The sequence below is a fragment of the Taudactylus pleione genome, unplaced genomic scaffold (genome assembly GCF_031769625.1).
Source record: "Taudactylus pleione unplaced genomic scaffold, aTauple2 ptg000019l, whole genome shotgun sequence".
NCBI lineage: Eukaryota > Metazoa > Chordata > Amphibia > Anura > Myobatrachidae > Taudactylus > Taudactylus pleione.
Genome location: NW_028284421.1, coordinates 19757417 through 19783562, shown reverse-complemented (window position 1 = coordinate 19783562; position 26146 = coordinate 19757417). Strand labels below are relative to the sequence as shown.

Genomic DNA, 26146 nt, shown 5'->3' with positions numbered 1-26146 from the left:
CATGCCAACGTGTGGAAATAATTGTATCTAGGTATCTTTTATCCCCCCACCATAAAGTATTCCCAGAAAAAGATCCACTTATTGTATCCAACAGAAGAAGGTAAGTATTGCGTACCTTACTCACATTAAGTGTACGCTATAACGGCTCATAAAGGTTTCTTTATTCTGCAGTTCAATATTCCCTCGGCTTATCACCATGCATATTCATCCTCATAATAGACAGGAGAAGGAAAACGGTGGGTATAGCCAGTATTTTAATAAAAGTATAAACAAACTGATACAAATAAAAAGAATACATCTTTGACAAATAGGTGAAGCCGTGATAAATAGAGCAATGGACTCCCGAATCCACCGCCTCCTTCAGAGTAGTCAGTCCAAAATTTACTAGTAAAACGAAATAATTCCCCTGTACCATACCATCTTGAATGGAGTTTGGATGGGTAGGAAATGTGCAGATTGCCCCTATAAGCTGTCCTACTTAGTAAATATAAATACTTAATTAAAAATAAAATGTCATAGCTCATGGCTTGTTTAAATATTATATTATTTTAAATAGCTTAACGCCACATTACAGCTTCTAACTAAACAATGAAAATAATAAAATAGCCATTCCCATAGTACCTAGGGTCTAAATCTGACCCTGAGTTTTGGCAATGTGTGCAGTGCCATAACAGGGCTTTATTACACCCTGTGCTGGCCACACCCCCTGAGCACATGTCATCATTCCAGGTGGGGCCTACAGCACTGCCCAAAAAATCCTCAGATTGTACCAGGGGTCTGAACACACTGCTGTGTGCATGTATGGAGCATCCAAAGGACAGTCCAGACAGCACTGCAGGAGCATGTCTGGTTGTAGAGTGCCATTCCAGGTACCCTGCTAGCCAGATGCAGGGGCCGTGGGGCAGCATTGGTGCCACCTACAGGGCTCTGTGCTCTGTGCAGCGACACTGCTGCCCTGTAGGTGTGTCATAACATCAACAGCAGTTCTTTTATTTTGGACATAGGTACATTATATTAGGATTAAGGCCATATTTATTTGTTAAGAGTGTAAACTATATTTTGAGAGTATTACCCTGGTATTGACTAGTAATGGGTATCATATTTTATCCATGTGAGAATGTCCTCCGATGTGGGTTCCTTTCCGAGTCTGCTCCAATGACAAGACATTGCATGAAATTGACACAGATAACTCACAGGACATCACTAACTAGCACAGTTCCGACTTCTCAGCTCCTTTAATGCTCGTCTGTCACTGCTATGCAAGTGTGGAATGCAGTGTTGGTGGTGTGTGTGCGTGTATAACAATGTGCCAATATAACAATCTCTCTTTCTCTCTCTGGGGTATACACAGCACTGTGTACAGACCCCTGGTACAATACAGTCTGAGGATTTTTTGGGCAGTGCTCCGCGCCTTTGGTCAGGTCTCGCCAACACTTGGATCTAGCATACCTAATTCCTCCTCACCTGCTGTCACTCCACACCCTAGTACCCCGACTTCCAGTCCTCCTACCGAGGTTTCCAGTGCGTGGTCGTGACAGTTTGTACAGGCCCAAAACATGGAAGCCGTGGGTTCTCAAGGTGCAAAGGCTACGCAAGACCTTGCCTCTCATACGGAGAACCAAGAAGCAGATCAACTACGTGTGGCACAAAATCTCCTGGAACTTGTAGACCAACTACTTGCTATTCGTTCTACTCTTACCTCTCTGACCTCAGATGTACCTGGGAATCCTCCAGCAGATCCTGTTGTTTTGAAGTTTCATCTTCAGTTGGCTACTCCCAACCACTTTGATGGACATTCCAGACTCTGTCGTGGGTTTATTAATCAGTGCGAGATTCAATTCGAATGTCTGTCACAGAATTTTCCTACTCCGAGTTCAAAAGTGGCATTCTCCAGCTCACTCTTACAGGGATGGCTCTGGATTGGGGTGCACCTTCGTGGGAATGTGCAGACCCTCTAGTTTTCAACTATGAAGACTTCATTCATACATTTAAAAGAATCTTCGATGTGCCTGGCAGATCCGCTTCTGCATTTCCAGTTTACTTCAAGTTCAGCAGGGATCTCGTTTGGTTCAGTCCCAAACTATTTACTCAGAATTGGACTGGAATGAGGAAGCAACCTTACCGGTGAATCCTTCACTTGTGTTGTCTTCTTTTGAGTCTCACCTTCAAGTACCTACTTTCAGTCATTTTATTGGGAGCCCTAAGCTTTACCCTGATTCTACTAACCAGGGTGGTATTCAGTCTTCTACTCCAGTGTAACATCACATTTCTGAAGAGGCTTCCATCACTAATCTCCCAACATCTGTGGTCTCATTTTCGCAAAGCAAAGTGAAACACTGGAGTTTCTTGTGGCCCAAGCTCTCTGAGGCTGACCGCCAAGGTCGCAAGAAGTTTTTTCTCTGTCGCTATTGTGGCCATTTAATTAAAGACTGCACCCTTTGTGCACTCACCAGTGCTGACAAGAATCAGCCACTCAATCTACTAGTTTCAGGAGGAATACCTGACTCACCAGCCCAGAAAAGAGGTCTTGAAGTTTCATACCCCAGGAGGGGGTTTCAAGTGTCATACCCCAGGAGGGGGTTTCAAGTTTCATACCCCAGGAGGGGATTTCAAGTGTCATACCCCAGGAGGGGATTCAAGTGTCATACCCCAGGAGGGGTCTTCAAGTGTCATACCCAAGGTGGGGGTTTCAAGTATCATACACCAGGAGAGGGTTTCAAGTGTCATACCCCAGGTGGAGATTTCAAGTGTCGTACCACAGACGGGGGTTTCAAGTATCATATACCAGGAGAGGGTTTCAAGTGTCATACCCAAGGTGGGGGTTTCAAGTGTCATACCCCTGGAGGGACCTTCTAGTTTCATACCCCAGACGGGGGTGTCAAGTGTCATACCCCAGGAGGGGATGTCAAGTGTCATATCCGAGGAGGGGCCTTCCAGTGTCCTGCCCAACCCTGCTGGGAACTCTTGTTTTTCTGCCTCTAAGCATGAGTCATCCTTTCAGCATGCGGCCATACCAGGATCGCTTACTAGTTCTGCCATTGCCTTCGGGCAGAAGGATCCACCTGCCCTTGCCTTCGGGCATGAGGACCTGACTGCGGTTTCCAGCCCATGTACTAGTATGTACACCTTCTCTTCCAAGGTCTCTTCCAAGCATGAGGATCTGTCTGCCCTTACCTGCTTGCACGAGGACCCATCTACCCTTGCCTTTCAGGAGGGGGTTTCAAGTGTCATACCCCAGGAGGGGATTAAAAGTATCATACCCCAGGAGGGGGTTTCAAGTAGGGATGTGCAGGCTCGGATTAGTTCATGGACAAACATCATCATTCCTAGACAAAAGTCCATGAAAGATTATGTTTGTCCATGAAAGATGACATGTTGCCTCTTTCTGAGGCAAAATTTTTGGCGGGAAAAATCTGAAATTGGTGCGAATATCCAAACTAATCCAAGCCTGCAAATCTCTAGTTTCAAGTGTCATATTCCAGGAGGGGGTTTCAAGTGTTATACTCCAGGAGGAGGTTTCAAGTGTCATACCCCAGAAGGGGCCTTCCAGTGTCCTGCCCAACCCTGCTAGGAACTCTTGTTTTCTGCCTCTAAGCATGAGTCATCCTTTCAGCATGAGGTCATACCTGGTTCACTTACTAGTTCAGCCTTTACCATCGGGCATGAGGATCCACCTGCCCTTATATTTGGGCATGAAGACCTGTCAGCCCTTGCCTTCGGGCATGAGGATCTGTCTAACCTTGCCTTCGGGCATGAGAACCTGTTTGCCCTTGCCTTCGGGCATGAGGACCCATTTGCCCTTGCCTTCTGGCATGAGGTTTTTTTCTATTGTTTTGCATTCCGCAGTGTCGGTTGCCAGCCCATGTACTAGTATGTACACCTTCTCTTCCAAGGTCAACCAGTCTCCCACAGGGTTTCTAACTTGGTCCAGGTTCAAGAAGAGTTAAACTCCATGTCAATTTTCTGAGGAGTGCCTGACATTCTTCCCAGTTATCTGTGAATTCAGATCAATTAATATCAGCTGCCCAATCTAGGTAAAACAAGTCTGCTACTATTGCAGAGTATCTGAAGTTTCATTTGCCTATTTGAAAGCTCCTTTGATTCCTCAAGCGTCTCATCGCCTAATCCATTTCCACCCGGTGGTCCGAGTAGCCCAGAAGGGACAATAGTATCTTCAACTTCTGGAGATGAAGCTTTAAAATGGGCATTGTAATCGTGCAGTCATTTCACAGTTTGTGCTGTGCCTACACTGAACGAGCAGTCATTCAGTGTAGTCACCCTCCATCATCTGTGAACATGCCCAATCTGTCATTATCGACAGAATGACCGGCATGTTCACCCAATGATTGATGACGGAAACAACCAGCGGGAGCATGCATTAATGGTTTGACTCTGAAATAAAAGTGCATGATTTGTGCATGATTACAGAGCGGTTGCATGATTATGATTTTGTATTTGTGCAATCGCTCAGTAAAATCGGCATGTGGATGTGCGCCTTAAGGGTGTTAAGCAGGACTCCAGGTAACAGGAAGTTGCCTGTACAACTTTGCTTCACTACACCATTGACAGTGGATATTATGTTTCTCCAAGATCCACTCTGAGATATTCTACAGTGCTACTCTGACTCAGGATCTCCAGTGTGCTATTTCAGCTCTCACTCTGCAGTGGCAAACGCAGGATTTTGAAAGGGGGGTTTCCAAATACCGAACCACACACACTGACACAGACACACACATACACTAACAGACACCGCTTTCACTTAAAAACATGAACGCAGGCAAACTAGCACAGCATAATTTATAAAAGAACACCCCCCTCCCATGGAAACCCGCCACCCGGTGACTCAAACTGCATTACCAGCAGTGCCAGATTAAGGTCCACATGGGCCTGGAGCTGACATTTATCAAGGGCCTTTATGTGTGTCACTGCAAGGGGTGTGAACAGCATGTGCAGAGAAGTTATCCCGGGCGGGCAGTGGGAGCACATCACAATGCTACCTCTCCACATTATATCACTACGTTACCTCTCCACACTACATCATACACTACCTCTGCACACTACATCACCACGCTACCTCTCCACACTACATCACCACGCTACATTCCAGCACTATATCACTGCACAAGTTTCCCACACTATATATACCTACACTACCTCCCCACACTATATAACTACACTACTTAGCTGTTGTGTGTATATCAAGCTATTTAGCCCCAAATACACTATGGCAACTGAAGATGGTCACAATTTGATTTTTTTTCATCATTTAAACTTGTCGCTAACTGAACCAAGTTATAAATAGTTATAGAAAATTGTTGCTTGAAGATAACTTTGCCTTCTGGGCAGAAAAGCTGAATTATGATTGGTTTATGACTAAGACCCAGCACGTTGCTTTATCTGGAAAAGTGGAAGAAGAAGGTGCACTGCTTGATATGGAGTGATCTGTGTAATAGTACTAGGTATGGAGGGTCAATTAGGGCTACATCTATTGACCTATGTGCTATTTAGGGAAAAATCATTTATGTAATGCAGAGAGGTAGTGTTGGGTATAGTGAGGTGAGGGCCCAGGGGGTAATGCAGAAGTCAGGGAAGTGATGCAGAGAAGTAGTGGAGTCTATGAAAGTGTCAGGGAGGTGATGCAGATTAGCATTGGGTGGGTATGGAGGGGACAGGGAGCTGGTGTAGGGGAGCATACAGACTTTGGAGCAGGCTATGACATGGCTCCACCTTTAGCTGCATGTAAGTTAGTAACATGTATGAAAGGTGACAATTACACCCAAGCCAAACAGACACTGGTCACAGCCACCCCCCCCCCCCCCCCTGCATGGGGGACATTTTGGACTGGAGCCAGTTCCACATCATGAATGGAGACTGCTGGGAGAAGGCTCCAGGTACCTGTTGCTGCTCTGGGATGTGGCTGGGAGGAGGGGTTCTGCATCTGATAGTGTAGGAATGGGGGATCCCTGCTAGTGCCTGTGCATGCTGTGCCTCCCCTGTACATTAGGAGCAGCTACTGGAACAATCAAATTACAAGCATTTAACTTGTAGATTTCACTTACATTTCCTGCTTCCAGAGTCAGAGTAGCCCGTTCTGTGACACAGCCAGGCAGCAGGGAGGAGCTCTGCAGAAGACTCCCCAGTGTGTGCAGTCCCTGCATGCCTGCATCAGCTAACTCATGTCTCTTCATGTGCCCTGGACCCAGATGGTGAAGGTGAGACTCTCCCCTGCGCTGTGCAGATTAACCCTCTGTAGCTCAGTACAATAGCCCCTGTACAATAACTGACATCTTCTTGCTGTCATGCAGTTTGTCCTTCGTGAAGGAGAACAGAATGGCAGGAGCCGGGTGGGAAGAGCTACCCCCACCCGGCTCCTTCTGCCTTTCCATTCTCCGCGATGGCTGGACCTGGTGCATGTCAATGTGGGTGGGCACTGTGCAGGCAGCTTTCTTCCAGCCTCCAGCGACACAGTTGTCTGAAATCCTTCAGCTGCATGGCGATGGATTGGCAGCCAGGGGGGGTTTCCAGGTACTCAGAAACCCCCCCTGCGTGCGCGTGTGCCCTGAGTCCTAGTGTTATATATTTCAGCTCTCACGCTGATTCCAAGTGTTATATATTTCAGCTCACACACTAATTCCTAGTGTTATATAGTTCAGCTCACACGCTGATGTCTAGTGTTATATATTTCATCTCACACACTGAGGACCTCATTCAGAGCCGGTCGCACAGAGCATGTGGTCGGTCTGAATGAGGGGAGGACCTCTTGAATTTTCAAGACGTCCTCCTTTGCGGTGGTAAGGCTGTTAACACCCACAGCCTTACGACCGCCTAAGGTGATGGTCGCGATGGTCAAGACCATCGCGACCATCGGGGCTTACGACGAGACCCTAGGGTAGGGTCTCAGTTGTCGTAAGCCCCGGAAAGCTTCTGGCTCTGTCTGAGCCGGAAGCTCTCCACTGACATCACTAGTGATGTCATGTGGGGCCGCCCCCAAATGGTAGGCGTTCCCATGGGAACGCCCCCGTTTGGGCTGCCACCCCCCCGGCCCGCCTTCCAAATGGGGCGAGCTGTCAATCAACATCGACAGCTCGCCCCCTTTGGATTTAGACCCACTACGACCGGCGCTGTCAGTCGTAGCGGGTCTCACGCATGCGCACGACGGCGCCGTCGCCATCGTGCGCATGCTCTGTGGGGGGCCATCAACCCGGTCCGAGTGCATCGGCGCTAACGGCCGGGTCTGAATGACCCCCTGATTCCCAGTGTTTCATTATTGTGTCATCCCTCAGTGTAGAATTCCCAGTGTATTCTCAAGTGCAAGTAGTTATCCTTTTCAACCCTGCCACCTTGTGTCATTGCTAGTTTCCAGGTACCTGATCATATGGCCGCGACCTGCTCACTGGGTGCCACAAAGCCCAAATCCCAATTAGAGAGGTCACTGGTGAAAACCACCAGTGAGTTACACTCCACGCCTATGGTCAGGTCTTGCCAACATTCAGATCTAGCTGAGGAGGAAGAATTACCTACAGTATTTCCTCCTCACCTGTAGTCACTACACTCCCTAGTACCCCGACTTCCAGTCCTTCTACTGAGGTTCCCTGTGCGTGATCAAGACACATATATTATAGTATCTATCTATCTATATATCTATCTATCTGTTAAATGTATGCAGGGGCATTTTAAGAGAGGCATCTGCACCATTTTCCCAGGGACAGCAGTACTGCGCATGCACGAGTCACTGGGGAAATGACTGCTGCCATTTTCCCAGTGACTTTTGCTGCACTGCAGCACTACTGGAGCCAACATACAGGTAAGTATAAAGAGTTAATGGGTGCAGGGTATGCTGTGTGGGCCCCCGTGGACCCAGGGGCCAATGTGCTCTGCACACCCTGCACCCATTATAGATAAGCCCCTGAAAGTGCAGTTCAGTTCGTGACTCCGGACAGATCTGAGTTGCCGTTCTGATCATTCTGTGGTTCAGAATTTGGATTTTAAATCCTAATTTCAGGTTTTGAATTTCAAAAATTGCATGACTTTAGCTGTCTTTAAAAACTTTTTAGCAATTTTTTTAATAAAGAAAACCCAGTTCAAAAACCAAAACCATAACACTTGAGGGTGGTTTTGCAAAACAAAAGCATAAAGATTAATCCAAAACCAAAACACGGGGGTCAGCACACATCTCTAATAAATATATATATATATATTATATATATATATATATATATATATATATATATATAGGGCTGTCAAGTTAATAAAATCAGTGTTGTGAGTCAATATGGATCATGATGATCAATCAATAGAACAGCAGGGGCAGCAACCAAGTACTAGCACTGCTGCCACCAGCCATGATGATACTTGTCCTTCAACATCTTCTAAAGCCGGTGCTCAAAGGCATAGAGGGTTCAAGTCAGAGCATCTGAAATCAAAACAATATTTTACATTGTTAAAGAAAAAAACATCACCTCTAATAAAGGGAAAAATATAAAATTGCCAACATGCAAAATACCACACACAGAGGCAAAGAAAGGCTAAGGGCTTGCTTCAAACCCAGATTCTAAGAAGCATTTACTCGTAGCTGGCTGATGTGCGCATTCTGTGCATGCATTGCAGTGTGCGTGCGTGAACCAGTGTGAAAGATCGGAAGGCGGTCGCTCGTTGCATATAGACTGACCAGCAGAGTGAGTGACAGGAGAAGCCGTTTGTGGGTGATGAAAGGAGCTGTCCATTAAAAACGAGGGAGTGGAGGTGCGAACGCAGGCATGTATGAGTGTCTCAACGCTGTTTCAGAGGCATGCATAATTTAGACGCAGCATCATAGTACACAACACCTGGTTGTAGTGCTCGCAGTGCTTGAGGTAGGGTATAGTCAACCTCAAGCGCTACGTTCGCTTCCAATGGTAACTGATAAACCGATGGTTGCATACACTTCCTGGTGGTGACATGCGCAAGTGGGTGTCTTAAGACAGGCCGGTGGGCACCTGCATACACAAAGTGGGCGTGCTTATGTCTTGCCGTGCAATCGCCTGCCATCCCGTCACTTAGCCGAATTTGCATATGCTGGGTGTGAACGAATGCATCTAGCATCCGGGTCTGAATCAGGTCCCCAAGCCTTAGCCTTTACTTGTGAGTGGTGGTTCTGCAGTTACTATCAACCAGGCATCTTTTCCTCACATGAAAATGCAACACCTTCTCACTCAGGGGTAAATTTACTAAGAATCAAGTCTGATCGTTTGTTTTATTTTAATTATTTATTTATTAATTATTATTTATTTATTAGCATTGCCAAAACTCTGGTGATTTTCCCGTGTTTCAACTCGCAAATTTACTAAGAAGTGAGTTTAGCTGAAAGTGAGTTGGCTGATGGTGAAGCAGCTCGAGATACTGTACCTCCCCCCAGTAGCAAGTTTAGATGAGATTACTCACCTGAGATTGCAGTGTTTTCTCTCTGCAAAACTCTCCCAAGCAAGCAGCTTGCACATATCAGAGAGATATGTGAAGGCTGCTTGCGTGTTGTACCTGTAAAAACTGGTTAAATGTTAAATAAAATTACGTAGGGTCCCCCCTCCCAAAAGCATAACCAGCCCCTGACTGCTCAGCCAGTTCTGGTTCCTAAAATTATGGGGAACAAAACGAGTAGGGTTCCACAGTAATTTGGGAACCAGCACCTGGTTGCAGGGCCAGTCCTGGTTTTAAATATAGGGGGAAAGAAATTCCATAGGGGTCCCCCTATATTTAAAACCAGCACTGGACCCAAACTGACCAGGGTGTAATACCACAACCAGGAGACCCTATTACCGGGTCTTCATGGCCAAAGCATTTGCACCCCAAGCCGGGGATCTCAGGGGAGATGGGGACCCCATAAGAAGGGGTCCCCCCTTCACTGAAACCCAGGCTAGGTCTTCCTCGCACCCCTGAGCTGTGGGTATGGGGGTAATAATGTGTTCAATAGTTATAAACTATTGTATTTTACAGTGAAACTACAGGTGTCAGCATGCCTGCCCTTATGCACTTGTGGAACTACAAGTGCCAGCAGGCGGCCAGCACCTGTAACTCCACTGTAAATAACAATAGTTAAAAAAAGACAGTACACACACACCATCTAAAGTAAAACTTTATTACACACCTACCTCACTCACACATACTTACCTGTTGCCAGCTGGTCTGTCCCCTTGTCCCATGTAGAATCCATTTGGATGTACCTGGTATAAAGATCTGATACTCACCTCCATCCTCGCGCTCCTCTCCGTAGCATCCAGGGGTCTTGGCAACATAACAAACTGAAAAACCGAACTCATACAGACAAGTATTGGTATGTGTTGTCACACACACCAATACTTTGCGACTGACAGCTGATGGACCTCCTCAGGAAATCCCACGAGCCGCCAGCCAATCAAAGCCCGCTTTACATGTAGCGGACGCTCATTGGCTGGGACACACGTGTAACCAGCCAATGAGTGGCCGCTATATGTAAAGCGGCCTCTGATTGACTGGCGGCCCGTGGGATTTCCCGAGGAGGCCCATCAGCTGTCTTTCGCAAAATATTCGTGTGTGTGACAACACATACCAATACTTGTCTGTATCGGTTTGGCCACTGTGACCATCATTATACTCAGCGGCTGTGCAGAAATATGCAAAAGCCGCAGGAGGCGTCTTAAGTAAAAAGTCACCCACTGCCGGCTTCTCTGATCCACTGCTGCATCCAAATATTCAGCATCAGATCAACTGCGTATACATCAGACATATGAGTAACCCCCAGGTTACTCAGCATGTCCGGTGATATCATACCATTAATGCAAGTGACTAAATTCAGTGATGCAGTCTACATTCCAGATATTACTGCATAATTTTATTAAACCTTTATTAAATAATATTGGGTACTAACATACTTGCGATTGAGATTTCATGATGCTGTAACTCCTCTTGTTTTGACAAGAACTGAAGAATGCTGTGGAGGAAGTGTTGCCTGCGCTGGCAGAGGAAGGAGTGCAGGTGTTTTACATGAGCAGAGAATCCACCACTGATGGAGTTCATAGTCTTCTTGACAAAGTGGAAGCTGCTACTGAAGAGAAAGTTCCAGAATCTTTTAGATCAGATCTCACCTCAAGAACACCAGCTTTGTATATATACACATCTGGAACTACAGGTAACCTCTCTCATTGTTTTGTTTCTTATTAGTGTTTTCCATAGTTAGGGCTGGGCTATAATACTTTGCTCTAATATCAGTGGCATATTACACTAGTTATGCAGGCCAGCTTGAGTAGCTGATTTCCATTTCCAGGAAACAGTATACAGTATAATATGCATGTATTGAATTCCGAGAGAAAATCAAATTTGGGGTGCCAACAGTGCTGGATTTCTCACTAGGCTTGTGGTTAGGGATGCCACTGCCAGTCCCCATACTGTACATCAAAGCTTTCCAGTGCCTCAATTGAGTTATGGCTATTGGGATACAGAACAAAAACTACATCCACACGGTGCATCAGGGTTAGTCTCAGGAGTGGGCACTTGTGCAATCTAGGATCCCAGAAAACCAGGTTCCAATTAGGGAGAGCCTCAGTAACATACATATATACAATCCAGAAGCCTGGAAAGTTCTTAGCCCATGATAGAAGCCTGTGAAAGGCAAAATAAAACAGATAGCTGGAGGGGGAGGAGCATACTTGCCAACTCTTCCTCATTGTCAGGGAGACTCCCTGAAATAGTAGCAATCTCCCTGTCTCCCTGAAGAGTCTAGCAATCTCCCTCATTTCATCCTTACCCCCATTATGAAGCTGTTATATTAAAACACAGAGATATATACATTCAAATGGGATCATTAGTATCATTTCCTTGCATTGGTTATTATAAAGCACAATGATCCCTATGAATTTCTGCAAAGTATTAGTGTGTTTTCATCAACAAACAGATCTTACTAACTGCTTTTGGGCTGGTTTACTTTTGGATATAAGTCAGGTTTAGGACACGCCTCTCAGATTTATCAGTACACGCCCACTGTAACACGCACTCATAGGTGCTGCTTTCACAATCTCCCTGAAATGTTTTTTTAAAAGTAGGCAAGTATGGGGAGGAGTGTTGGCACAAGCCCGTGGAGGGCGTGGAGTGTTCATCCAATAATATTGTGCCTAAGGGTGGTCTGACCCCTAAAAAAAACCACCTCAGTGTCACATTATTTTGATATTGAGGGTCACTGAGTTAAGCAAAGAAAAACTGCTTATTTAAAATATTCATATATAATCCAGATATAACTTTTTGTTTTAAGACATACGCATCCCTTTGTGGATGTTCTAATTTGCCATTTTACATTTCTAGTTTTCAGTTTTTTTACTTCCTTTAATGTTTAACTTTTAGCCTTTGAATATGTATTGTACTTTTGGACTTGGGTACTGCACTCACTACAATCACTATTTCTCTTTACTTTTAGTTAATATTGGTTTACACACTATGGGCCAAATGTAATAGGTAATCAGTTTTAGTAACAGTACAAACTCGCACTTTCTTGCACTTTTAAAAAGTTTGTACTGAAACTCGCAATTTCAATATATATACTTCACCATGTATCTCTCTCAATAATTAAATATACATGTAACATACATAGAGAGACTGATTGCAAGACATGTCAAGCTAAATGCAAACGTATATTACTGTGTCTCCACAATTAAATCCAAATCGGATATCCACAGTAAAGAAATATGTACAATATCACACATGTCTTAAAATTACCCTTTTCATCACAATATTTCAATATCCTGATATGCATACATAATGGGTGATCCAAATGTAATAGGTAGTCAGTTTTAGTAACAGTACAAACTCGCACTTTCTTGCACTTTTAAAAAGTGCAAGATTGTACTGAAACTCGCAATTTCAATAGCCTGCAAACTTTTCAGCTCGAGGCTACTACATATGCGAGTTTAGGATTATGTTACTTGACACCTTTTAATGCGAGTAGCATTAAAAGGTGCAAGTTTTAGAGAAGCCATCACAGATCAGTGAGATCCGTGATGGCTTCTGTCTGTATTTTAAAATACAAATGACATGCACCCCCTCCCCAAAAGCCTTACTAGCCCCAGGCTTTATAAAGCCTGTCCTGGTTCTAAAAATTGCCCCTGACCGCTAGTCAGCCCAGGCCAGGGTGCCCTGGGGAGTTGGGTACCCCCCAAATAAAGGGGTCCCCCTCTCCAGGACATCCCAGGCCTAGGCTGATAGCCCGGAGCTATCCCCGGCACGGTGGGTGCGGTGGGTGCCGGCGGTGGGTGCCGGTTTGATAGTGTTATTGTGTTGTGTAAATTAAAGGGTTAAATATTCTCTTTAGTTGTAGAACCACATGTGCCAGCATGCCTCCCCCGCATGCTGGTATTTGGAGAACCACAAATACCAGCATGCGGGGCATTACAGGCCCGCTGGCACTTGTAGTTCCACACTAAGGATATTGAATTAGAACCTCTATACACTACTGCCTATACCTTCTAATATCCTGCCTATACCTTCTTATATCCTGCCTATAAACCTCTAAGGATGACGCTTATTTTGCGTACACAGTCATGTAGTAAATAAAGACTCCAGACCTTGAACCTGTGGTTCCAAAGCACAAAGTGATATTTCAAGTAAAAGTACAGTCAGTTACACGCTATGATCTAAGTACAATTTAGCGCAAAGAATTATACAGACCCAAGTACAGTTATACATATGCAGCGCTCTGGACCAGATGTAGGCATCAGCAAGAAACCCCTGTCAATCAGCATTCAGCAAGAAGACTCAGACTGGGGTCACAACACACATGTTTATACTCTCACGGAAACAGACAACACAATAGAGAGGCTTGTCGCTGATGCCATTGGTTCCCAAGGAGGATGCATCTGTTGCAGAGCATTTAACAGGCTGATTCAAATAGACACAGTCCAGCCTCTAACAACTGGTTGTCTCTGGTTTCCTGCCTCATGCACATCGTAACAGTTGTCATATAATGTACATTTCGGTGCTTTAAGTCTCTGCGGTCCATAAGTTGAGAATGCATGTTGCGATCTTCACACTGACGATACCAGAATGCTGTTGAAAGAGTGCAGTTCAGTATAATATCAAACATGACTTACTTATCATGTATTAAACCTTAGCTACCAAATAACCTGTATTTCACAGCTATTATAATAAATGAACAAACTTGAATCTTATACTTTAAAGCTTATGAGACCTTCTATGTGAATATGTACTGTGTAAATAATTGGGGTTTGATATAAAGACGCTAGTTAACTTGGGGCAGATGCGTGCGCATGAAGCTAATAAACAGCGTTTTCATACAGGATCTTATGCATTCGCTAATATGCGACTAGTTAACAGAGCAATTGTGCGTATTAATGTGTGTATGAAAAATGGTGAAAGATGCAATCGCATGATGCTAATAGTAATATCGCCATATGTACTTAAGTGTGAGTTTACCGAAAATAGCGCTTGGGCGGCCATTCGCAAAATGGCGTCTTGCGATCTCATTTTCTAAAATGGCTTCTTGCGGCCAGTCGCAAGATGGCGTCTTTACGATCTAATTTTAAGCTGATCTTGTCTCAGCCAATTATCCAGCTTCGACAGTCTACCCTTTGATAGCGAACAACATGCTATCACAATCTGATTTTAAAAATTAATTTAGGCTTACATTTATATATTATTTAGTGTTATTATGGGATGGCACAAAGTGGTTCTTAATCCATCAATAATGTGTCTCTGATTGGGGACATAAAACTACTATTATATGCACACCGCGGATTTTGGAAGATCATGGATACACCAGTCCTATAAAAGCAGTCTTGAAGGGGAATTTGAGACTTTACATTATCTGAGGTGTTTTAAAAATAACATTTCAATAATACATTCTATACAGATCTAAATATAATACATTAAATGATGGTATTTCCTAGTTCAGGGTTGTAATGCAGTTCTATATTTACCTCGGTATTCATATTGTCAGTACTGACCACCATCATAATTTCGTTCTTTCGTTTTACTTTATTTTTACATTTTCCACACTTCAACACAATAGGAACACACCGGACACATATGCCAATTATTATGATGACAATCAGTATAAGGATGAAGAATTTGCCTATGCTGGCGATTACTTCCTGTACCCATTCCCCTAGATCTGAGAACCATTTCACTGGGTTCAGCCATGAAACCCATCCTTCTATCTTCTCCCCTACTTCAGCCACTGAAACATTATGGTTCTTACGAAACTCCAATTTTAGCTGCAGAATTTCATCCATCTTCCGGTCTATCACCTCCTTGGGGTCGCTGGTATCATTGGTGACATAGGTGCAACATTTTACTCCAAATTGGGTGGCCAAAGTTACGCAGTACCCTCCAGTAACAGCAGTTAAATAATTTAACACTAGCCTGTGTTGCACCAGTTCTTTCTTGTACGCTTGCAATTCTCTCCCTGTATACCTGAATGTGTTATCATACATCTCGGTGATATTATCTATCAATTTAGCAAGTTCCTGAATATATCTAAAATTTAATGTACCCCGAGTGATCCTGGTGGGATCCACTGCGACTAAAACTTGGAAGCCAGTTGTCTCAATAATTAACTTAGTGGCTTTATGCACGTCACCAGGTATCATATTTTGTTTGCCTCTGTGTTCATACTGCGTGTGAAGATATGGTGATGGTGTGTTTTTATGGATACCAAGCATTTCAACATGTGTGAGGGTCATAACTTCTGGGACTACTCTTCCCAGGTAACACAAACCTTCGGAACTCAGGGAGAGCCACTTATACGCCTTTCTTCCACATATAAAATACACATTATCGGGGAGAACATAAGGAATAGTATACATCATTATCATTAAACACATTTCCCTTGCAAACAATCCTATCTCAGGGTCTTCCATCTGGTACATGCAAGCCTCTGGTTGTATTATTTTAGCACAATAACCATCTGGTATCTTACCAATAATTTCTTTGGTGGAACTCAATGTGTACTGGTACCTAAAAGGTTTCCCACTAGATTTAATTGAGCGTAACAGATCATGGTTTATGGACTCATTATCAGCTCTCTGTGAGAAGGTCATCGTCTGATAATTCCCCGTCACTTCCCAACTCCCGGGTTTATTTGGGTTGGTTATGTTTGAACACAAAAGTGATCTATCTACTTGGAATTGATAGAGTTTGAATTGAGGTGGTTTGGATGAGAGGAAATTTTCCATTCAATGTTTTCCCTTTTTGTAATTCTAAAATTTCCGTGATATTCAGCAGAAATGGCACCAACCCTACGTTATGCTGTCCCTGTGGCACATGTGAACACACCCAGCAATCAGTTTGGTTTAACACTTTGCCTACCATGCTATGATAATCCTCTAAAGGATACCCACCCCAATAAGGGTTATATTTAGGCTGGCACCGTTGAATACAGTTCTCATCAAGTAGGGGCCCACAAAGTTCACAAACACAGGAATTTTCAGATGATAAACTTCCACACCGTTCCCGAGTATCCGGAATTATAGCTCTCTTAACAATAACAGTACTAAGGTTGGTCAGAAACTCCCCTGATTGGCATTGCACTCCTCCTGACTCCATTCCATCAGCACTGCCATCAGCTCCCATCTCCTCAATTGGTCCCCCATCACAGAAACCGGATATCCCCGAGCCAACCAGAATGGTGAAAACTCTGTAAAAGAATATGAAAATGAACACAGCAGGCCAGTCCATTGTCACAACAAAGACCTGCAGATTTCTTTTATTTTAGGTATCTCACTACAACCTTTTCGATCCTCCCGGAACAAGCTCGCGATAAACAGGTCCACGCTATCAGCCTTGTCTCTGAATTGTTTCTCCACCGTTTGATTGACCTTTTTGCAATGAGTAGAATGGACCCAGGTATCTCTCTCAGCCACCTTCAAAGACGTAGTACTTGTCAGCAGCACCTGGTATGGACCTTCCCACCGATCAGTTAAACAACCTGAACGCAAGAAATTTCTGATCATAACATATTCTCCTGGTTCAACATCATGACAGTTAGTTTCAGGCATATCATTGGACAACAATTTCAGTTTCTGCTGCTGTTGTTTTAACTGCTTACTCATTGATATAAGATACCTTACAGTTACCTCGTTGTTACCCTTCAAGTCTTCCTGTGGACTTATAATCAAATGAGGTTGTCTACCGAACAGTATTTCAAAGGGGGACAGTTTAAGAGGGGGTCTAGGAGTGGTTCTTATACTATGTAGAACTATACTATGGTAACGCTTCTGGCCATCCTAGTCCAGTCTCTGCCATAATTTTACTTAACTTATTTTTAATAGTCCCGTCCATCCTCTACCTTGGCGCTGGCTTGCGGTCGGTAGGGGGTGTGAAGTCGGCTATTAATACCCATCAGCTTACACATATTTTGAAAAACATCACCTGTTAAATGAGTACCCCTGTCACTCTCGATGATTTTAGGGATACCGTACCTGCATACAAATTCCTGAACTATTTTCTTGGCAGTAAACACAGCAGTATTAGTGGCCACTGGGTAGGCCTCAACCCAATTAGAAAATACGTCAGTGCACACCAATACATACTTGAGATTCCTGCAGGGTGGTAATTGGATGAAATCAATTTGTATCACCTGGAAAGGTCCATCAGTCGGTGGAATGTGGGACGGTTCGGTAGGGATCGCTTTCCCTATGTTCTTCCTTAAGCAGGTCAGACAGGACATTGCTCTCTTTTCTGCTTGTGAAGAAAAACCTGGTGCACACCAGTATGCTCTTACCAATTTGCACATACCTTGCTTTCCCAGATGAGTCAGACCGTGTGCTGCCTCAGACAGGCTGGGGTAATATGCTTTGGGGGCTACTGGTTTACCTTGTCCATCCCTCCAGAGCCCGGAGGACTCTTGGCCACATCTCTTAGACTTCCAGATGGACTTATCCTGGATTGAACACAAATTTTGCATCTCAATTAATTTCAGCATATCAATTGTTTGAAAAGACATTGGCCCTCATTCAGAGCCGTACGCTCTGAGCAGAGCGCACGCTCTGAATGAGGGCCGGCCTCCATGAAAATGGAGCGTCCTTCTGGACGCTCGTATAGCTGTGGGTCACCACCCACAGGCTATACGAGCGTGCATTTTGATGGCCGCGATGGTCGAGACCATCGCGACCATCGAAATTGCGAGCCGGAGCCTGCGGTTGAGGTTTTCAATCGCAAGCTCCGGAGTGATTTTGGCTCTATCAGAGCCAAAATCACTCCCACTGACATCACTAGTGATGTCAGTGGGCCGGCTTCTGACGGGAGGCGTTCCCGTGGGAACGCCCCCGTCAGGGAGGCACGCCTACCAAAGGGGGCGTGCTGTCAATCAACATTGACAGCACGCCCCCTTTGATCGGACACAACGAGCGAAGGACTTTCCTTCGCTCGTCGCATCTGGCGCATGCGCACGACGGAGCTCCCTCCATCATGCGCATGCTCAGTCCAGAACATCGACCGACTTGCGAGCGGACAGCCGCTCGCGAGTGGGTCTGAATCAGGCCCATAATTTTTTCAGTTGGAGAAATTTTTTTTAACCCTGCTGCCCATTTTGCAGCTTCATTGGCTCTGTTGTTGCCCAGTGACAATGGATCATCCTCACATGTATGGGCTTTACACTTAATTACTGCCACCGCTTTGGGCAGTTGGATTGCTTCTAAAAGATGTTTTATGTGTCGGAAATGTGCAACTGGTGTGCCTGCTGCTGTCATAAAATTTCTCAGACGCCATAGAGCCCCGAAATCGTGCACCACCCCGAACGCGTACCTCAAGTCAGTGTAAATGTTAGCAGACTTGCCTGCTGCCAGTTCACACGCTCTAGTTAGTGCTACTAACTCTGCCACCTGGGCTGAGTGAGGAGGACCAAGAGGTTCAGCTTCTATGATGTCTGTGTCATTTACAACAGCATAACCTGTACATAACTCACCTGTGTCTGTTTGTCTATGACAACTCCCATCCGTGTAAAAAGTCACATCTACATTCTCTAAAGGTGTGTCACGTATGTCAGGTCTAGCAGTAAAGGTCTGATTTAGATATTCCATACAATCATGTGCATCATTATGTCCGCTGAACTCACCTCCCGCCAGCAACTCGTCCCCTTCCACCCTTTGTACATCATGTTGTACATATGGTAAATATGTTGCTGGATTCAGTGTACTACAACGTTTAACAGTGATGTTTGCAGGTGCAATTAGAGCTAGCTCCCATTTGGTAAACCTAGCCGAGGAGACGTGTCTGGTTTGAGCAGAGTTCAGCAGAGCAGATACAGCATGGGGAGTTTAGACAATCATATCATGTCCCAATACTACATCCTCACTTTTACTCACCAATAGAGCAGTAGCTGCTACACTTCTCAAACAGGTGGGGAGTGATCTTGCCACAGTGTCCAATTGAGCACTGTAGTATGCTACGGGCCTACTGGCATCACCATGTTTTTGTGTGAGGACACCTGCAGCACAACCATCGGCTTCCGTACAATACAAATCAAAAGGTTTTTCATAATCAGGTATTCGCAATGCAGGTGCTTTTGTCAGACTATCCTTAAGATTAAGGAAAGCCTGCTCTGATTCCTCTGTGTGTATGACATGATCGGGCTTTGAGGAAGAGACTAAGGACCTCATTCAGATTCGATTCGGTCAAAGCGGCCGCACGGTCGTACGCAGCCGATGTTCACTTAACTGCGCATGCGTACAGTTCACAATGCGCATGCGCAAACTAGCGGCTACGATCAGAAATTTCTCTCTCCTTGAACACCGCCAGGTCGGTAGTTTGAGTGACAGATTGCAGCGTTTGTGGGTGGTAACATGGGAAGGTGCTTGAAAACGGGGGTGTGGAGATCCGAACGCAGACGTGCCTCATTATGTGAACGGCGCTTTATGGGAGTGCATAATTAAGAAAGTAGTGTCATGGCACACGTGACAGTGGAGGTTTTACACTGACATGATCGTAGAGCTTAAGAGAGGCTATGGTCAACCTTAAGCTCTATGACCAGTTCCGATGGTTACCGATGCTTGCGATTAATCCTTAAATAGCCGGAGATGACGTGCTATGCGTACGAGATGTGGGCGTATTTTTAGCGGTCCGACCGCATCCACCCTTTGGTTGGCCAGCTAACGATCCGACCTTAGGGACGCAACATGCATGTGAGTCATTTGCATATCCGACCCCTTTTCCTATACGACCGTGCGGCCGCAACGACTGACTCTGAATGAAGTCCCAAGTCCTGTAAAGGCAAGGCCTAAATAGAAAAACCTGGGTTCCACATTCTACAGTATCCACACATTCCCAAGAAGGTACGAATTTGCTGTTGATTCTGCGGCAGTGTCATGTTCTGTATGGCCTGGATTCTATCATTTGTGAGATGTCGTAACCCCTGGGTTAGGCAGTGTCCCAAATATCAGATGTTTTTATCATGTTCTACGGCAGATTCTATGAGTGTATCTATTGTGACTCCTCTCCAGCCAGGTTGTGAGGTCTGAACCCGGGTCTTTAAGTTCTCTTTAAGACCGTCCATAAGTAACGTGACTATCATTCCCCTGTGGTGAGTGCTATCTTTAATATCCTCTAACCCAGTGTACTGGGTGATAGCCTGCAGAGCCCGGTCGCAATAATCTTCTGCAGATTCACTCTCCTTTTGCTTTATGGTGAAAATTTTGTTCCAGTTAACTACTACTGGAAAATATATACCAAATTGAGTTACAATGCGGGAAATGCTACCTTGGTTTACTTGGTCTGTTAAGGGAACGTCACCATCGAATACACAATCCGTGATATATTTTGTCACGTCGGTATTGCGTGGTAGACATGCCCTTACGCCAATCTTTATTAGTTGGTTCATGAGAACTACCCAAATTCCTCAAAAATCTTTGACATTTGGCTAGTTCCTTTTTGGGATCAGGGAAATCATTTATGATGGAATTTAGTTCTGCTCTTGTCCAAGGACAATGCATTACCACTTCCCTCATGGGCACTACACCGTTTGCATCTGCATTTCCATTCGGAATGGTTATTGTCTGAATGGGATGCAGACCGGCAGCGCTGCTAACTTTGACCTTGTTACCTGGCTGGGGGATTAATCTGCTGCTGCTACGTATGGTATTAACAACTTCCTCCACGGGTGCAGAGGGTGTTAGCACTTCCCTTGCTGTTACCGATGAAGATGGCGGCACCCCTCGTGATTGTCTATACAGCATGGGAAATGGCAGACATTACAATAGGCTCATCATCCTCATCATGAACATTTTCTTTATGGTTGCTTAAGAGAGGGTACAAATTGCTTGTTACATTTTTATGGGTATTTTTGATAACTGTACTTGCATCTCCATCCACATAAGGTGGAGGTGGTGCGCGTGAACTGCTGGCAATACTTTCCACAACGCTACCTTGCTGCACGTGCACGCCATTTTGCTGCTCGCCCGCATTGCAATTTAGCGTCGCGGATGTATTCTCTGGCAATGCGCTCGCAACACTAGTTTGCGTCGCTTGCGCATTTTTAAGCCACGCATCCCCTTCATGCTGCCACAACTTTAAACATTCATAATATTTTACCTTTTTCTCTCGGGAGCGCATCAGACTGATGTGATCCCGGACATTATCTAATACATCTTTATCAAAACTACCAATTCTGGGAAACGGTCTAACACTCTTCATCGTCATTTTAAACCATACATCACAATACCTTATTGCATAAGTACCGTACTTAGTATGCATAATACGACGGGCCGATCCAAGCGGCGCTTCCATTAGCAGCACATCATTGTCTAACATCTCTATTGTTTGCATGGCTCCCAATTCTGAGACAACTCCTACATTTTTCAATAAAGATTTAAACTGGTGGAAGACAGTCAAGATACTTTCACTTACCTGTGGACGATTTAAACGGCAGCGCCCACACACCTGTGAAGATTTGAAGAAGGCTACTCCACACACCCGGATAAGATTTAAGAAGGCAACTTCCACACCTATGGAAGTTTAAGTCGGCTACTTCCACGCACCTCTCTACAACAAAGACAACATTTACACCTGCTACTGTGTATAGAATGGTAAGCTGTTAACCGACGGCTAGCACTTAGCCCTTAAAGGTCATACGGTACCTCTAACTTTAGGGAACAAGTTACCCCTACCAACAAATACTCACTGTTACACACTTTTTTCCTGCGCAGAAAAATACACGTTAACCCAGATATTGATAACAATTGAAAAATGTAAACCTCAACGGCTTTGTTTAAACACATGGCAGCACAACCGGAAGTACGTATACACTATTGTGCGACCAGTCGCATACACAATAATGTGACTACCACACAACCGTATGACAACCTTTAGCTGCGTACACAAAAGTGCGTCTTGGCTGTGTGCAAAACTGTGACTCAGCCACGTGCCACAACTTTAAACATTCATAATATTTTACCTTTTTCTCTTGGGAGCGCATCAGACTGATGTGATCCCGGACATTATCTAATACATCTTTATCAAAACTACCAATTCTGGGAAACGGTCTAACACTCTTCATCGTCATTTTAAACCATACATCACAATACCTTATTGCATAAGTACCATACTTAGTATGCATAATACGACGGGCCGATCCAAGCGGCGCTTCCATTAGCAGCACATCATTGTCTAACATCTCTATTGTTTGCATGGCTCCCAATTCTGAGACAACTCCTACATTTTTCAATAAAGATTTAAACTGGTGGAAGACAGTCAAGATACTTTCACTTACCTGTGGACGATTTAAACGGCAGCGCCCACACACCTGTGAAGATTTGAAGAAGGCTACTCCACACACCCGGATAAGATTTAAGAAGGCAACTTCCACACCTATGGAAGTTTAAGTCGGCTACTTCCACGCACCTCTCTACAACAAAGACAACATTTACACCTGCTACTGTGTATAGAATGGTAAGCTGCTAACCGACGGCTAGCACTTAGCCCTTAAAGGTCATACGGTACCTCTAACTTTAGGGAACAAGTTACCCCTACCAACAAATACTCACTGTTACACACTTTTTTCCTGCGCAGAAAAATACACGTTAACCCAGATATTGATAACAATTGAAAAATGTAAACCTCAACGGCTTTGTTTAAACACATGGCAGCACAACCGGAAGTACGTATACACTATTGTGCGACCAGTCGCATACACAATAATGTGACTACCACACAACCGTATGACAACCTTTAGCTGCGTACACAAAAGTGCGTCTTGGCTCTGTGCAAAACTGTGACTCAGCCACGTGCTCAATACTGTGGCACCCCTCTAAACATAAGGTTCTATCAACAAAGGAAAACAAACTTTTTCCTCTCTTGTCCCTGGATTCTAGTCAGCGTCCCTGGCTTACACGAAAACGGCTAGCAATCTCTCAGCACCGAGCGGTTGCAGGTAAACCCTGCATGTGGCCACTCCACCCTTTGGTGAGATATCAATAACTGTATGTGCCGTGTGAGTAGGTACGTGACTTCACTATGAGCCCCCAACTAAGTATATTGAATTAGAACCTCTATACACTCCTGCCTATACCTTCTAATATCCTGCCTATACCTTCTAATATCCTGCCTATAAACCTCTAAGGATGACGCTTATTTTGCGTACGCAGTCATGTAGTAAATAAAGACTCCAGACCTTGAACCTGTGGTTCCAAAGCACAAAGTGATATTTCAAGTAAAAGTACAGTCAGTTACATGCTATGATCTAAGTACAATTTAGCGCAAACAATTATACAGACCCAAGTACAGTTATACATACGCAGCGCTCTGGACCAGATGTAGGCATCAGCAAGAAACCCCTGTCAATCAGCATTCAACAAGAAGACTCAGACTGGGGTCACAACACACACGTTTATACTCTCGCAGAAACAGACAACACAATAGAGAGGCTTGTCGCTGATGCCATTGGTTCCCAAGGAGGATGCATCTGTTGCAGAGCATTTAACAGTTTGATTCAAATAGACACAGTCCAGCCTCTAACAACTGGTTGTTTCTGGTTTCCTGACTCATGCACATCGTAACAGTTGGTCATTTAATGTACATTTTGGTGCTTTAAGTCTCTGCGGTCCATAAGTTGAGAATGCATGTTGCGATCTTCACACTGACGATACCAGAATGCTGTTGAAAGAGTGCAGATCAGTATAATATCAAACATGACTTACTTATCATATATTAAACCTTAGCTACCAAATAACCTTTATTTCACAGCAATTATAATAAATGAACAATCTTGAATCTTATACTTTAAAGCTTATGAGACCTTTTATGTGAATATGTACTGTGTAAGTATTTGGGGTTTGATATAAAGACGCTAGTTAACTTGGGGCAGATGCGTGCGCATGAAGCTAATAAATAGCGTTTTCATAGAGGATCTTATGCATTCGCTAATATGCGACAAGTTAACAGCGCAATTGTGTGTATTAATGTGTGTATGAGAAATAGTGGAAGATGCAATCGCATGATGCTAATAGTAATATCGCCATATGTACTTAAGTGTGAGTTTACCTAAAATGGCGCTTGGGCGACCATTCGCAAAATGGCGTCTTGTGATCTCATTTTCTAAAATGGCATCTTGCGGCCAGTCACAAGATGGCGTCTTTACGATCTAATTTTAAGCTGATCTTGTCTCAGCCAATTATCCAGCTTCGACAACAACGAAAGAAATCTGTAAAAAAACAAACACACACCGTGAAAGTAAAGTTTTAATAAAACATGCCTGCACACTCACACATACTCACCTAGTGTCCGAAGTAATCCATAGGGGTACCTGAAATAAAAATCCATACTCACCTCACCTATGTGTAGTTCGCATACACTTCATTCCCTGTAGGCATCCAAAGGGTTAAAATAACAAACCGGGAAAAACGTACCATGCCGGACACAGCAAAGATATGTGTGTGTACACATACCTTTGCTCCGCGTAAATGACTGGGGCACACGTGTGCCCCGTCATTGAGGGGGCCACCAGCCAATCAGCGGGCATCTCCGTCAGAGCAGCTCTCTGATTGGCTGAATGTGGTCAGCCTGTGTTCCCCATAGACATCAATGGTGAGAATTCACCATTGAAGTCTATGCTGGGTCCCGCTACATCATAACCACAAGGTTAATTGAGTTTAATCTTGTGGTTACATCATTGATACAATGTCGCAACATGAGTCTTGTTCAAATGATCAGATATGTTTAATATGACTGATTTTTTAATATTTTAAAAAAGCAATCACTTATACAGCAAAGTAGTAGTGACATGTTTAACTCTGCAATCTTACTTATTTTTGAGAAAGACCCAATTTAAGAATATTGTGACGTGTCACTTTTTTTGCTTTTAAATCACAGTAATTGGGAAAAAAACAGTAACTGGAAAAGACCCTTACCTTTACCCCATCCTATTTTTTAATTGCACCCATTATTGTCACTGAATGCACACCTGGGCTAGATTAAATATTGGGTGAATGGAACTACAGCTCCAGGCCTCCACATAAACATAGGCCCATCATTACAGCATTGTGATACCCAGCTGCCTCGCTGGTACACAGTTTGCTATAAATCCTTAGTATTCTAATTACATTTATGTTTTCCTCTCAAAAATATAAAATTATTCTATTTTTCAGTATTTAGGGAGATAATGGGTCTGATAGTGTAGGGGTTGTATATGCCATCTTCTGTCATTTAGCTAGCACTGTCTATAAAATGACAGAAGCTGATTGGTTGCTATGGGCAAATTTTCCCTTTGATCTCTATTGAAGGTTTGATACATCTCCCCCTATGTCTTGTGGAATAAACAAAACTACAGTATATAGCATGCAGCACTCAGCAGTGTGTCTTGAGCTGATGGGGAATGTATCAGTGCCACCTGTGGTAATTTAGCAGTACTGACTCATGATGAATGTATGAGAGAGCTGATGGGGAATGTATCATGTGACTTATATGAGTCACTGACCTAATTGAACTAGTGAACTAGATGCCAGGAGAATGACTCATGAGTCAACATGACAATCAGTTCAATCAGATGCACATAGCCCTCACTAACTCACATAGCAGTGCCACCAGTGGTCATTTAGCAGTACTGACTCATTCCTAATGGTGCTCTCTCTGTCACTGTGTCTAACTCCTCCGACTTGTTTTTGCTCCTGATGAACTGATCTTTGCCAGAGCTGTGAACTGAGTG

General features: G+C 44.2%; 1 protein-coding gene across 1 annotated transcript in view; it reads left to right on the top strand.

Annotated features, from left to right (window-relative positions):
• LOC148540389 (long-chain fatty acid transport protein 2-like) overlaps positions 1-26146 on the top strand; it is a 114399-nt gene that overhangs the window by 2712 nt on the left and 85541 nt on the right. Inside the window, exon 2 of the mRNA XM_088443625.1 lies at positions 10931-11140. Coding sequence (XP_088299751.1) covers positions 10931-11140 — 210 coding nt within the window. The remainder of the gene's footprint in view (positions 1-10930; positions 11141-26146) is intronic.